Source organism: Psittacula echo (assembly GCF_963264785.1).
Source record: "Psittacula echo genome assembly, chromosome: 11".
Taxonomy (NCBI): domain Eukaryota; kingdom Metazoa; phylum Chordata; class Aves; order Psittaciformes; family Psittacidae; genus Psittacula; species Psittacula echo.
This window is the reverse complement of record NC_137746.1, coordinates 17,713,009-17,729,078: the sequence shown is the minus strand read 5'-3', so window position 1 is coordinate 17,729,078 and position 16,070 is coordinate 17,713,009. Positions and strand designations below refer to the sequence as shown.

At 42.0% G+C, this 16,070-nt stretch overlaps 1 protein-coding gene across 1 annotated transcript in view; it reads right to left on the bottom strand.

Annotated features, from left to right (window-relative positions):
• Positions 1-16,070, bottom strand: part of SLIT3 (slit guidance ligand 3) — a gene marked incomplete at its 5' end in the record, with an annotated part of 525,497 nt that overhangs the window by 191,197 nt on the left and 318,230 nt on the right. Inside the window, one exon of the mRNA XM_080626822.1 lies at positions 2,410-2,551. Within this exon, the coding sequence (XP_080482948.1) occupies positions 2,410-2,551 (142 nt within the window). The remainder of the gene's footprint in view (positions 1-2,409; positions 2,552-16,070) is intronic.

Genomic DNA, 16,070 nt, shown 5'->3' with positions numbered 1-16,070 from the left:
TACACTGCTGTTGGATTTAAGGTTAATTGCTCTTTTTCATTAGTACTTTTACAAAATGAAAATACCATTTCACCAGTAGGAAAACCCATATGTGAGTGATGTCACTCGCTAAGACTTATTCTGATAAAATCATACCACCACAGAATGTTTTGGGTTGGAAGGCAGCTTTAAAGGTCATCTAGTCCACCCCCCTTCCTCTCTGCCATGAACAGGGACATCTTCAACTAGATCAGGTTCCTCAGAGCCCTGTCCAATCTATCCTTGAATGTTTCCTGGGATGGGGAATCTATCACATCTCTAGGCAACTTGTTCCAGCGCCTCACCACCCTCATTGTAAATAGAACTACTTAAATTTCTGTATGTATTTCTTATATATCTATTCCTTAGAACGGAAATCTTCACAGGATTGACTCCACCAGAAAGTAGCAATAAACATTTTCATGAGGGTTATGCTCTGAACTAAGTGCTAGTGAACTGCAAAGGATATTTGCAGGATCAGAACAATATAAGAGGTTTATCTACAGACAAAGAATCAAATAAGTACTGACTAAAGTGCAAAATGTCTGACGGATCTGAATCATTAAACCATGTGCTCAGAACCTTACATGGTGTTGTAGGGATCTAGCAGGTTTATAACCTTCAGGTTATGAAAGTTTCTTAAAATGTTACATGCATCTTGACTCCCTACATTATCATCTGATCTAAAGGCTCTCCAAGTCTTCCTTCACTTTCTGCTCTCCTAAGGAGACCTTCTAAGTTGCTTTTACTATAAGTTGCAGAGGTTAGGTTTGTGGGCTGGAGCAACCAAAACGGAGTCAGGACTTTGATACTCGATGCTATTACAAGCACACTGAAGGTGGATGTTTTTCACTTGCTTTCTTACACGGAGGTGTGCTGCTGTATGGAGCGGGCTGGAGCACCCCAGACTCAGTCTTCCCAATTCTCGTAGCCCAACCCTCATCTGCGAGCAGGTTTGGACCAATTTCATCCTCTGCCTCTCCTTGTTGAACCATTCATTCCAGCCACTTCTGAAAATTTGGACACCATCTGACAGAACTGGAAACAGGGCTAAACACTGAATATTCTCAGTGTGCCAAACACATTTATATTTTCAGCATAATTCTGACTTTCACGCACAGAAAACCAAGTATGACATGCATATTTTGTGTGCCGCAATAACACTGGAAGCAAACACAATCAACACATTCTGGACTTCCTCATGAGGAAGGATAACAGACATTCAGAACAGCTTGCATAAGAGTTTATATTTCCTGTAAACATCTTTACATGCTCTAGATACATTCTCAATAATGTTAATTTTAAGATGTTTTTATTCTTTGCATTTACTGAGCTAGTTTTTTCATTTCTAACATATCTGTTCTGTGGAGATGCACAACTGAGCATAAGCTGCCTCTAAACTGTTGTGCTGAGGTAGCAATCCAAACAAATCTGAGGTGATTCTTATATTATAAAAGCAATTGATAAAGTGACTTAGAGGAGTGGTTGTGTAGAGTGGATCCCCTGCAAACAACGAAGCACATCATCTTTCTTGGCCACAAATGTCACATTCCTGGCATATCATAGTGAGCCAGGCTACATACAAGCATTTCAACTTTATCCTACTGAGTTTTGTTCTGCAGCAGTATTTCTACAGCAAGGAGAAGCTGAATAATCCAGTGACTATACAAATATCTGAATTCACTCTGTGTAGACTGTAAATGCTGGCTGAATGCCAGTAACCTCCGTATGACAAGCACCTAAATAGAAAAAGGATTGATTTGCATTCCCGATAGACTAACCAAAAGCAACTCGGTTTAATGTAACAGTATTTCAGGACCACAGTAGTACGCAGTCATGGACACAAAGATAGATGATTACAATTCCTAAAGGCCGTGAAGACAAACAAGTCTGTAAATCCACCATCTGATTTCACAACACAAAAAAGTCACAAAAATGTGAAAGAAGTGGGAATAACAAAATGTGGAAGACAAGAAATAGGGGTGAAATCAGCAGGGACAATGTGTTCTGATGTCATACTTCATTACAAATGCATCCTGCCAAGCTAACAAAAAAACCTACGAACTCTCAGGGAATTCACCAACTAAAGATAAAACAATTTGATTTCAGAAAAGGGACTGTATTTCCTTTTCCTGACTATACAACTGTAATGCCAGATCTGTGAGATGGAAACACATTCCAAACATAATACACCAAGAATTTCATCTTGCTTAGGGCAACTCCAAACAAGTTCAAACAATCAAAACAATCAAAAGAACAAAAGTAAAGAGTAGAACTACAATGTACCTGATATCTGCTCAGAACATGTTCCTTTCTTCCACACAGGAGGCTATGACAGGGACCAAAAATGGAGAGACATGGAAAAGAATGGTGCATTGCATTGACACTTACATTTCCCAAATGTCCTCTGGGAGGTTAGCTGGAATTTCTGTTAAGCCCCTTCCTCGACAATCCACCACATTGTTGCTGCAGGTACAGGCAGATGGGCAAGTGATGGAACTGGCACTGCACGACGGAGGTTCAGACTGGGAACCTGAGACAATGAAAACGTCAAAGGTTGGGTTTGAAAAATGATTCCCTGAAATCTTAACGCCAGAATACATCAGCCTCTGTGTTTCCACATCATTTTACTATATTAACTTATAATTTATTGGGATTCAGAGAATATCATGTGCTACACATCAACTGCAGAGAAAACATGTCAAAGATTACTGTGTTCTTATTCTTCCTCGGTCTCCACTCTACCCATCTCTTCCCCTCCCGAACACTTCTTTGGTCCTCTCCATGATCAGTCATATAAATTTCTTCAATAACCCTTAAGATCAAGCAGTATTTCCAAAAGTTATCTTTGCATAGAAGTTTCCATTACACAAACACTCCTGAAGGATTTTTTCCACACTGAGAGAAGACTGTCATCAACAGTGACTTATGTTTTGAAATGAGGTAACCTGTTATGGCAAAAGGACTGCAAATCTAAAGCTAGTTTTTTCAAAATCAGACAACGCAGTTAATGGAAACACAAAAAGAATTTAGAAAAATGTGAGTTCAAACCTTCAAATCCTTGCATAATCTAATAATGTCACTGAGAGACAGAGCAGAGGTTTAGCATGAGGGGTTGTTCTATTACATACTAGTCAATCCATTGGATTCAGGTTTAATTAAGTTTTCTGAAACTGCAGCAACTATGTCAATTTTACTCAATGATTATGATTCTTACATTTAAGATTTTGCTATATACATACACATACATACATATGTATTTTTTGATATATACATTGATATATACATATATATAGATTTTGCTATATACATACACTTTTATCTATATAAAACAGTTTTGCTACACTAACTGAGGTTATCAAGATGCATCAATTGTTGACTTATTTATGGTCAGTCATATACCCAAAGAACACATAACAAAGGAATCCTCAAGTAGCTTTTTGACCAGACACCTACTGAAGGGTCATGTTGGTAAGAAGTGAGAAATTCACAACAGAAACAGTAGGAACCTGGTATTTTTTAGGCTACAGTAGGTTGTAATCAAAACGTATTTGGTCTTTTGGTTGGAAAAAACCCCACATCATAATTGTAAAATCACAAATCCATGTGAAAACATGGAAAACAATACACAAAGCTGTATATTTGTCTTGGAAAAGACACGTGAATGATACTTTCATGAATTATAACCACAGGTGACAAAGCTCAAAACCAGTTATTTGTATCAGTTTGCAATCAACTATCATTATAGCAATTAACATCTTATACCAATGCAACATTCTATAAAGTTTCTTTCTTGCTCTATGCCTCTGGTTTAGCCCTTAACTCTGCATAACAATGTCAACCAGTTCAGCAAACCTACATGTGTTCTTATTACCAAAGACCTGAAAACAGCTGTGAAAAGTCAACATCAACATGCTCAGTGGCACCTCCAAGTACCCTTATTCTGAAAGGCAGACACAGGTTGAAAAGATGTGAGCTGAAAACTTCTACAGGCTGGCTTCACACTTGCAGAGGCAGCCCTCCTGGAAAAGAGAAGACAATTCCTGCAAAATCATGTCTTCTGTTAGAAAGGCATCAAATTCTGATGGGAATTCACTTCTGTTTGTCCAAGTTTCCTTCAGTTCAAGCAAGCAGTCATCCCCTTTAAAGCTCATTTTGTAGCTGGGGTGACAGAATTGCCTTATATTAAAGCATACTGCTGAGTTTCAGGATCCCATCCCCGCTTCAACTGTGTACAAAACATTGCCAAGTTAAAGTATTAGGTTTGGTCATCACCTGACTTTCTGTCAGGACAGCAGGAAAAACCCATGAGTTTCATAGCACTGTGTTTTAAATACAGCTTTCACTGATGCCCGTCAGAGCTCTGAGAGACTGCATTTTGACAGACCAGACACCAGAACTCCAATTTAGGCATCCAGAAACTAGATTTTCAGAGGCAGTGACCATCTTGGAAAAGACCTCAGAGGACATTTGTGGCATGTGTAGGAGTCAAATTCATCCTTTATGAGAGCAGGCAGCTGCTTTGAGATGATACTAATGATCCTCTTTGCTAAAATATCCCGTCTCATCTGTAGTCCACTTTCCAGCTTCTGCGTCAGTTGCAGATAAGGAGTTTACCAGCAACAGTCTTTTATCTCAGAACAGAGCTGGCTTCAGTACTAAAGCAGCTTCACCCTACAGAATCAACTGGGCAAACAACTACTGTAAAAAAATAATTCAATAATGTTATTAAAATGTAAATCCTAATGCATATGGCCCAAAGGAATCAAGTTCATATTTATCAGGTAACCTGAACTTTGACTTGTTTCAGCTTCAAAATCTTAGAACCATAGAATCAGAGAATCAACCAGGTTGGAAAAGACCTTTAAGATCATTGAGCCCAGGACTGCCAAGCCCAGCACTAACCCACGTCACTGAGGGCAAGCTGATCTGCCCCTCATGGCTGCCCCTTATGATCTCCAGTCACAGCCACACATCTGCCCCCTCATAGTGGCCCACACTCTGTAGCTGCTGCCCGTACCCTTCCTGGCCACCCTTCACTTCCCCTCAAGATCTCCCCTCCTGGCTGCCCCTCTTCTCACCTCAAGATCTCCCCTCACCCCTCATGGCCACCTCTCCTGTCCCCTCACAATCTCTCCTCACAACAGCCCCACCTCTCCCGTCACCATCTTCCCTCATGGCTGCCCCTGCTCTCACTGCACGCTCTCTCCTCATCTCTCATGGCTGCCCATCTCCCCCTCCCACTGACCGATGTCCTTGACGTGCCCCAGCGCTGGTGGGAACGGCACATGCCCTCCCTGCCCGCCCGCGCTGACTGCCTTGTCCTAACACAGTGCACAGATGTGCCCCCGTGTGTAATGCAGTACCTTCAGTTGGACAGATCTGAACCAACCAAACAAAATCTGCACCAGTTAAACATGTGCATGGGACAAGCAGCTCTCTTGGACTGCCTTCCAGCAACAGAAATGCAGGTCAGACATACCATCACTGTGGATTAACAGAATCCCTTCAAAATCAGTGGAGCTCTGCCTTTCACAAAGTCTAAGATTTTAACTGTGACTACCTCCAAAAGTAGTTTATATTGCCTCAAAATGCACACATGCCTCTGTTATGTTTGCATAAGAACAAGAGATTTGTTCTTGCAGCCTGATCGCTTACATTTTACGCTTTCTCTTCGTCTGCCCACCTTGTGGCACGACGCCCAACTCAAAATGAAGAATTTTGATCGAAGCAAACTTTTAGGGATAGGGAGAATTTATCAGACTGGGAAGAAACTCTTCAGAGCAATCCTTGCTCTCTGGGAGGCAAAACCCAAAGTTGGCAGATCTTGCACACAGCCTTTATCCTCACACATCTGATGTGCTTCCTGAAGAGACTTTGTAGCGAGAGGAAAATGCATTTTTCACAGTTGTGACATCACAACATACCTCTGTGGGTTACAGAAGCAATAATACACTTCCTTGTCCACATCAGACAACCCCATGGACTGCCGTTCGGAGTTTTAAGAATCTGTTCCTGACTCTACGGCATCCAAATCAACAGGAGGAGATTCAATGGAACTCAGATCATCACCACCACTTTTGTGTGATGCAGTACTGCAGAGGTTATTACCTGAAAGGAGGTTATTACACAGAGTGCTCTGAAAAGAGAGAGGAAAGACAGAAACCCCAGTCTCCCTTGCACCAACAGCAGGTAGCAATGATAACAACGTCACAGTTAGTATCATACTACAGTTAAATAACACACAACTTTCCATCAACTTTTTGAACGGAAAGGTCAAAGGTAAATCAGAAGAGGATTTGTGCTGCCCACTGAGCCTTTCACATCCTCTCCAAACCAACACTTTAACATTGGTGTGTTATCAGCATTGTTCTCGTACTAAACCCAAAAAGCACAGCACTGTACCAGCTACTAAGAAGGAGGAAATAATAACTGTTACAGCTGAACCCAGGACAACCCCATATATAGAATCACAGAATGGTTTGGGTTCGAAGGGACCTTAAAGCTCATCCTGCTCCAACTCTGTGCTATGGGCAGGGACCCCTTCCACTGGAGCAGCTTGCTCCAAGCCCCTGTGTCCAACCTGGCCTTGAACACTGCCAGGGATGGGGCAGCCACAGCTTCTCTGGGCACCCTGTGCCAGCGCCTCAGCACCCTCACAGGGAAGAGCTTCTGCCTTAGATCTAACCTGAACTTCTCAAAGCCAACAGGAGTTCTTTTATTTACCCTCAATTTAGACCAAAACCCATTTCCCTGAGATTTTCCACTATGAAAGAGGAACTTCAATGTGGACAGAGTTTTGATTTACAGCTAGTGAGTAAAACAAATGATCAATTAGTTAACCAGGGAGGTCCATGATGTCAAAACACAGAGAGAAAGCAACATAATCATAGAATACTTAGGGTTTGAAAGGAACTTAAGATCACCTAGTTCCAACTCCCCTGCCGTCTTTACTCTTTGCACAGATGTAACCAAAGTGGCATGAAAAAATAACAGCTTATGCTGAAAGTATGTAAAGTAAAAAGGAAAGAGGCTGTCTTTGTGTGCACTTTTTATTTTCCACGTATGAGTGACTAGTTTTCTCATTTCACTTAAAATAAGATGGAAAAAAAGACTATTTTTATAAACTTATTTCCTCATTATAAGCTTGAAATCTCTGAGTGCCCCAAAATATCTGGTACTTCTGTCACTTTTAAGTGACATTTTGTGCTTAGAGTAAAAATACTTTTGCTTCCATGCTGAATACAGCCCTTTATATTTGGTGATTTCTTCTTCATGAGCAAAAGTAGATCAAGTCTGTAGATGTATGAAAAATTTAATGAATAAAGTACTCTCTGCATAAATTGCCACATTATTATCAAATGCTTTTGCTTATGTTTTTCCTTTGCAGAGAACAAGATACTGTATTACACATGCATAGTCAACAGGCATGTAGCACATATTCCACCAGCTCTTACACAAATAATCATCTGTTAAGGTAAAGTTTTCTTGAATAATGCTATAAACAGAATTTCAAATCTGATTTGGGTTTAATTGCTTCAGTTAAATGAGGATCTATTGGTAGCTCCATAGCAGATCCATACAATTAAAGCACAAAAATGTCCAAGAAGGTTTAATCAGTTTAATATTTGTGTAGTTGTAGAGAGGAAATAAAGAAAGGCCTGGTCAAGAAAACAAGTCTAAGTAGGCAATGGAATATAAAGTTCTTAAAATTACAATTTGGGTATAATTCTCATAGGTATGCAGAGTGTAAGCATACAGAGGCAACACAGCCTCTAAATCAGGATATTTGGAATCTAAAAATGAATTCCCCTTTTGCTGCCAATTCTTCTACAAATGAAAAGACACAAGAAAAGTGAGAACATTTCAAGCTCCTTGTGTGTGTCCTTCACAAGTGCAGTGAACTCCTTACAGCACGGATGCCACAAAGGCAAATGGCTGCAGACAAGCCAGCTGCATTTAGATGCTTGTGTTGTTCGGTTGATACGCTGGAGGGAAGGGATGCCATCCAGGGGGACCTCGACACGCTTGTGAGGTGGGCTGATGCCAACCTGATGAAGTTTAACCATGGCAACTGCAAGGTCCTGCACCTGGGTCGGAGCAATCCCAGGCACAGCTACAGGTTGGGCAGAGAAGAGATTCAGAGCAGCCCTGCAGAGAAGGACTTGGGGGTGTTGGTCAATGAGAAAATGAACATGAGCCAGCTGCAGTGTGCGCTCACAGCCCAGAAAGCAACCGTATCCTGGGCTGCATCAAGAGGAGCGTGACCAGCAGGTCGAAGGAGGTGATCCTGCCCCTCTGCTCTGCTCTCGTGAGACCTCACTTGGAGCATTGTGCGCAGTTCTGGTGTCCTCAACATCGAAAGGACATGGAACTGTTGGAACAAGTCCAGAGGAGGCCACGAGGATGATCAGGGGCTGGAGCACCTCCTGTATGAAGATAGGCTGAGAAAGTTGGGGCTGTTCAGCCTGGAGAAGAGAAGGCTGCGTGGAGACCTCATAGCAGCCTTCCAGTATCTGAAGGGGGCCTACAAGGATGCTGGGGAGGGACTCTTCATCAGGGACTGTAGTGACAGGACAAAGGGTAACGGGTTCAAACTTAAACAGGGGAAGTTTAGATTGGATCTAAGGAAGAAATTCTTTACTGAGAGGGTGGTGAGGCACTGGAATGGGTTGCCCAGGGAGGTTGTGAATGCTCCATCCCTGGCGGTGTTCAAGGCCAGGTTGGATGAGGCCTTGGGTGACATGGTTTAGTGTGAGGTGTCCCTGCCCATGGTAGGGGGGTTGGAACTGGATGATCTCAAGGTCCTGGCTAACCCTAACTATTCTATGATTTTATGATTCTATGAAGTTCTTCTATCAGTCATCTTGGCATCTCAGCTCTTTTCTGTTACAGAGCACCACTAGTTCAATACGTTCATTATATTTTTCTCTCAGAGATAAAAATCATCAATGCAATTATACATTTTGCCATTAAAAACGACACTAACAATAGTTGGAAGGAAGCTCAGAACACGATTGACAAAAATTACCACACTTTTTGTGCCTGATGTAATGCAATGACAGCCTCAGTGATTACGGCAGTTAATATCTGGCACACCATTAGCCTGTTACAGTCTCAGACTATGGGTAAGGGGGAGAGAGGAGGCAGGGGAGAGACTTAGGACCCAGCAGTTTACAGAGAAATAAAGTGCTTGTTTTCAAGTAAGCATCTCATTGGCCTTTAGCCTTTCAAGAGCAGCAAATAGAGCGATCTCACAATTAGAATGGGATGGTTATGGTGTATAAATAAACAGCTTAAATGTCACAGGCTTTGAAGGTAAATTTTGCAATTACTAAATAAACTAAGCTCATTTGCACTGACACCCAGTGACGGCACACAGTGTCCTTTATTACATCCTCACCTATCCAATTGCCTCTGCAGCAGTTTTTTTGCCAGCATAATGGTAGTTATTTGTAAAAAATATTAATGGATTTTAAGATAAATCTCACAAGATTTATGGTTAAAATCTATGTTGACTTTAAATCATTCTAAGTATAGCAGACATGAAATTATTGATCAATAAACAAAATACTACAAGTATTACAGATCTGTGGATATATTATGACCTTTTGTGGTTTAATTAAATAACCCATTGGATCTTCTTATAATACTGAGAAATCTGAAATCAGCTACTACTACATGAGCTAGTTTTCACAAGACTTCCAGTAATACAATGTCAAAAAGATACATAAAGAGGATGTATTGTGGTCCTGCCGAGATGCACGTGCAAGCCAATCATAACTGACTATCTGCAAATTAACATCCCTTATTGATGGCAAATATTCCACTAATGGAGAAAACTTTGTACAAATATGTTTATTTTACAGCAATGTGCAGCAAATGCAAATATTTCTATCTCTGGTTGTTCAACAGCTTTTCACCGAGCACAGCATTAAGTATTGATGATAAAGTAACTTGAGCCTCTGATTGATGATGTTAATACTATCAAGTTCATGGTATGCAAAAATTTGCTAGCCATGAATATTCATTATTTGATTCAAGTTCACTGTTTCACTGAACATTACCAAACAGCAAAATATCTGCTAAAAATTCATGGCACATGAGCACAACAGTTTTGTAGCAAAGCCAACACCAATTGCTTTACAAATTGTGAGGAATAAAAAAGAAGTTCTCCAATTGCAGTGAAAGGAAAGTCTGGTGCAATGAAGGAAGCCTACTGTATTCTACAAAAACCTACTCTGCGTGTTTCAAAATGTATCAGTAAAGTAACACCATTAAAAATCAGACCTTCACATTGTCTTATCCTAAAAGCACTAATATTGCAATTACTTAATTAACAATCATAGTGCCAACATTGTATGGAATACTTCTAAACAAAATGGAAGAAGGTAGAACAAAGCAGACTCACCTGCAACTGAGGTTCAGTAGGTAATCTGTCCCTCTGAAGGATTAGTAAAACAGAACCTGTGAGATAACTTAAGTCCTTTCAAAGCTATGACAAAGGTGTTTTTCTCTCAGAGAAATTTATTCCATCTAACTCTTCCACAGAAGCAATCGAAAAGTCAGAGTTTGAATGTATCCTATGCCCTGTGCCCACTCTGAGCCTTTCTTTGAAGGTCTTTCTCCAGCCTTGTCAACACAGGCACTTTCTCCCTAAAGCAGCCAGAACTTAACTATTGCACCACTGTTAGCGTGTATTTGGTTCTCTGGGTTTGTATAATATCTGCTCTTCCAAAACAGGCTAAAGATTAAAAAATAATGCTACTAGGAAGTCTTAAAGACGCAGTACTTCTGCAGTTCAAATGACACCTAGGCACAGTAATGCCGTTAATGCAATTCCATGAATGTGCATATAGAGTGACATGTAAAAATAGGTCCAGAAATACTACAGTGAACTTATAAATATATTCAAGCATAAAAATGAAGAGGAAGATAAAATATTTAAGTTACCTGCACAAGGTAAAATGATAGATAATGGTCTTGATCAATTGCAAGCCTAAGAAGGGAGCATAGTTCTGGGATGGCCTTTTAAACAGGTTATTCATTAAAGAACCTGAACTGTTTCACATCTGATGAAGTTTGACAAAGTTATGGAAGGGATAGAAAAGTTTCGGACTGTGCTTTGGGTCCCTTGGGTTAGATTTGCTGCTACTGGAAAAGGAGTTTTGAACATGACTTCACTTCACATTTGTCTTCACCCACACCCTCACATCCTGCTGCAGCCAACCTAGGTCTTTCCCCGCCTTAGCACGTTTTCTTCAGTAAAAGGAGGAAGATGAGATTCACTTCAGTCAGATGCATTACAGACTGACACAGCTTTTGAGAGGGTGTCAGGCAGGATATGACGTTTCTCCTTACAATGGCACCTGAGGGGCCCAGCCGGGTCATGAGCTCACCCAATGGCCAGATCTGAAACACTTAAAGAAACACCTTTTACCAGAGGAGTAAGGGCAAGGACTTACTTGCCCTTGGGCAAGGGCTGAAGAGTGAGGCACTGCCCCCGTCCCAGGGCCGCTTTGGAATTCCTTGGACCAAATTCTTTGGCATTCGGAACACGCTAAGGAATGGAGGGCACTAGGGACCTTTCTTGCCTTCCTCCTGGGACGCGCTGAGGTTGCTGCCTTTGGTCCTGTGTAAGAGACCTCTGGTACATTCAAGCTCTTCATGGTAAGTAGATCTTGTAGAATGAAATTCTGACACGTGTGCCTGTCGTTGGAAGGAGTTAACTCAAGGAGCCAGGAGATCCCCTCCGTGTCGGTGCGGGTGTCTGTGCGCTGGCAGCGGGGTGCAAGGCCCCGTGAGGTTCCACAGAGCCCTGCTGAGGACACACCGAGCCCACCGGGAAGCTGGCGGTGCCTCTGCAAAGGTGTGTTGGAGGAAGGGCTCGACAGCGCAGGGCAGCAAGGAGTGAGGTAAGAATGGTCAGAAACAGCCCCACGAGCAACCAGGTCAGACACTGAGGAGGGGAGGAGCAGCTGGAGCCCATCTTCCCTCCCCAGCCCTGTTGGGGAAGGCAGTGAGAGCAGCTGGGTCTGGCAGCTGGCCATGGTCAGCCCACCACAGCTTCAACGCACCTATAGAACACCACTAAAAGTCATCGTCAATGAGACAGAAATACAAGAGCCTGACCTTGACTGCATGCAGCTTTGTATTTGCCATCTATTCACATATGGAATTGTGCAGCCATTTTATAAGCAGCTCTATGCTTTTTTTTGGTAGTTACTCTTGTTAAATATCTGTAAATGTGTTGCCAAACACATACATTTATCAAACAGAAAAACTCCACACATTTCATACTAAGGCTTAGCCACTTCATCAAAGTCAGCCCCTTTCCTTTGAATGTAACACCACTGCTCTCTGTGAACCAGCCCAGAGCAAAGCCATGGCACTGACCCGTGCCAGGACAGGCCACCGTGGTCCATTCCCACTGTACACTAAAACACTACCGACACACCAGGAATAAAACAAGCCTCTGATATGGGATATGAACAGAAGAACTAATCACATTGTTATTCTTACAGCAATAGTTCAAAAACTCAATGGCTGAATAATCACACCCCAACCTGCCGTCATTAAATAAGCATTAAAGAGCTACATATATTGCTTTGGAGAAGAGAGAATTCCAGAAAAAAAAGTAATTATACTGAAAAGGTAACACATCAGTTTTGGATAGTAAATATAGTGTAATTTAAAACCAGTTTTCAGCTTTGGTCTTCAAAGAAATATTAAGTGCCTTAATAAATACATATTTATCCCTCAGATTTGCAAGACGGCCCTCCAAATAAAAACCACCATATGCAGCATCTTACATATGAAGCAATTCAAGAAGTAAATTCTGACAGTATGAAACAACGTGACTGCTAGTACAACAGTAAATTTAAATTTGCAATCAGAAACTTAATGGAAAGGGAGAACAAACAAGCTCTGATAAATCGGATCAGTATCTCTCCCAACCTCCCACAGGATTTCATTTGAGGAGAAGCTACCAAACACACAGTATTGAAATGTTTCTTCAGACTAAATGTCAGTGTTAGTTTGTGGTAACAATTTATAACAGGAGGTAAAAATTCAGAGTTCCACAAAAATTTCCTAAAACCAAATTTAAAGCATTTTAAAAGTCAGACAATGCCCACAGCCCTGCATGGACCCCAGTGTAAGGGCACTTACTGGGTCTGTTGATGGTCACAAAAAGCATGAACCCACTTGACAGTGACAAAACCAATGTTATTTGTCTAATACGACACACAGGCCACTCTTTTGGGAAGAGGTCACAGTTAGATGAAATGGTTAAGCTCACTTCTAACAGCAGTAAAACATCTGCACGGCAGAAAGTGACGTTCACACGCACATACACACACACAGAAAAGACCTCCTCTGCCTCCTACTTTGTCTCTTCAGCTCCCTGTGACCACTGGGACCAAGGGCCATTTGCAGCTCTTCCCTGCATGAACAGGGACGGACTGCATGGAGAGAAACTGCTCTGCTCCCCCAGGAGCAATTGCTACTGCCCAGCATCACCACAATCTGCATCAGTAGCACACAGCTGCTTTCCAGGGAGCACCTGTGCGGCAGTACCTGCATGTCCCATGTTGAAAGCAGGAGGTCTGCTGCAAGTTCTGCAGATATGCTATTGCACAGTGTCTTTAAAACAGAAGCAGCTGGGGGGGAGCTCCTCTCCTCATGTGCTTTTCCTCTTACAGTTTCTGAATGTTCTTATTAAGGTACTAAGCCTGAGGAGTGCTATTTTGTTAGTTACTCGTTGGTTGCCCCCTCAACATTATGCTACAAAGTTATTAGGAGAAAAATGGAGCAAGACAACCTACTATGTTATGTGGTTAGAGCCAGAGAGTAACAGCTATGTTCAAAGACCATTTGACCTCACCTAAACAAATAAATCTGTTTCCTCATTAGGCTTCCAGGCTGCACTAAGCTGCAGGAAGCTACCATATTTCCCTCTGTATTATACATCAGCTGCAGCCTCTCTGTATGAACCAGAAACCCTGGATTTTCAAATGAGTTTTGGATCAATCCACTGTTTTGTTAAAATCAGTATCAGTTTATTTAGCCAGAAATCACTGAATGCTTGGCTCTGGTAAAATGATTTCTCTGTTGCTTCAATTTCAGACTGAATTTTGCATCAATTTCAGACTGAATTTTAACTTATTTAATCCAAATGATGTATCCTGATTTTCTTCAGGTTCTTGTAGTTCCTTCAAATGGGAACTAAGGATCAAGAATCAGACAAAATGGTTTCTAATGACAAAGAATGGATCCAGCTTCCCTCTCTACAATACATGTTTCATTATTAAAGAAAACTATCTTAGAGAAGTTCTTAAAAATCACATATTTTAAGCTTTGCAAAATTTCATACTGCAAGGCACAGAGGACAAATCAGCTCCAAATTAACATCAGGATTTTATAATCTGGTGCTTCTTACCTGAGAAAAGCGTGAATTCAGTAACTGTTAGAAGTATCAGTCCCTCGTCTATTCTATGAAATCTCATCCAATCTTCACAGTCCATGGTAAATACTGTCCAATGTAAAACACCTCAAGCTACTGGCCAAAACTCTAACAGATCTGTATCAACCTTCACCTTCAGAGTCAACACCAGCTCCTAATGTACTGCCCCAGAACTGGCAGCAACAGAGGTGGTTCCTGCCACCACCCACTGAAACCAGCCCACCGTCCCTGCCTGCTTGGTGACCAGATCATCTCCTCTGCAGCAGCCCGGGGAGCACTGATGACATTCCAGCTGTTCTGACAGCCAAGGACTGCAGTGGCTGAAGTACACTACACATCAGTTTGAGGTACAATGCTCCTGAATGCATCTGCTTTATTCTGAGGTATGCAGTTCGGATGCATATTTATTTCTTCATGTATATACTTAGGAAAACCAGAATGATTTGTCATTTTAATAACACCCAAATGGGGTCACTCACTGGGTCCTGCGCAGAGCACTGAAAAGACTAAGGTGCTACTTCATTAATCCACTGCATCGGTTTGCAAAGCTTTATAGCCGCACTAGTGCACATGAGAAAACACATCATGATTTAACTGATCAATATGTAGACTAATTTCAACTTCCATAAGTAAGGAGCAGGAAGAAGAAAAATCAAAGAGCCATAATAAAACTTATATGAGAGGAAAACGAAATAAAATTACTATCTTAAGGAGGTCAGAGGAGGACAAGAGACAGACAAATAGGCACAGAGAGAGAGCACGTGTGTTTGAGAGAGACAGAGAGACAAGGTTAGAGAAAGAGGAGCCAGTTCAACAGGGAAACATCTGAACATGGGAAGGAAGCTGGGTCTGATCCAAGCAAAGGCTGGAAGGCTCTAAGAGGTACTGAGCATAAGCCAGCATCCCCAGATGCTTCTCTGCTAGCTCAGGGAATATAAAAAGAAACCATTCCCAGTGAACAGAGTGCAGGTAGTGTTTCAACTGATATAAAGCCTTTGCTTAGTGCACTGTTTTCTCTTGTCACAGCAATGTGGCAGTGAATTGCAGGGTTATGGTGGAGAGAGAGGTGAAAGACATCATGCTGTCTACGTGTAGGGCACCAACAGGGGCACTCTAGTGCCACACTATTTCCACTTATACAACGCACCATCTTGTAGGAGACTGGCTCACCAAACGCATCCCAGAGCTCAGCAAATGGCTGTGCAGGACGAAGAGTGTGTTTGGAGGCTCTGTTGGGAACAGATGGCTTTAAAGCTCAGACCCAGGAAGGCTGCTCTGTCAGGGGTGGCTCTGGAACAGAGACTCTCCTACGCAGAGGGGACAGCTGGCTGAAAAGCTAGCCAAAGGCTTTGGTGGGTGACAGGGCTGCCAGCAGCAGTCAGTGCTCTCTCCCAACAGTGAGGGTCCATCTAGCCCCAGTCCTGCTCATTTCTGTTCCTCTCCTTTCCCTTGCCTCTTAATCAACTCAAATCCAATTAGACATATTTGCAAACCTACCTCCAGGCACCTGTGCACCATTTAATCCTACACATTCACCTACAGTTTTGACCCAAATGCTCATGGGCATGAACAAGTGAAACCTGGAATA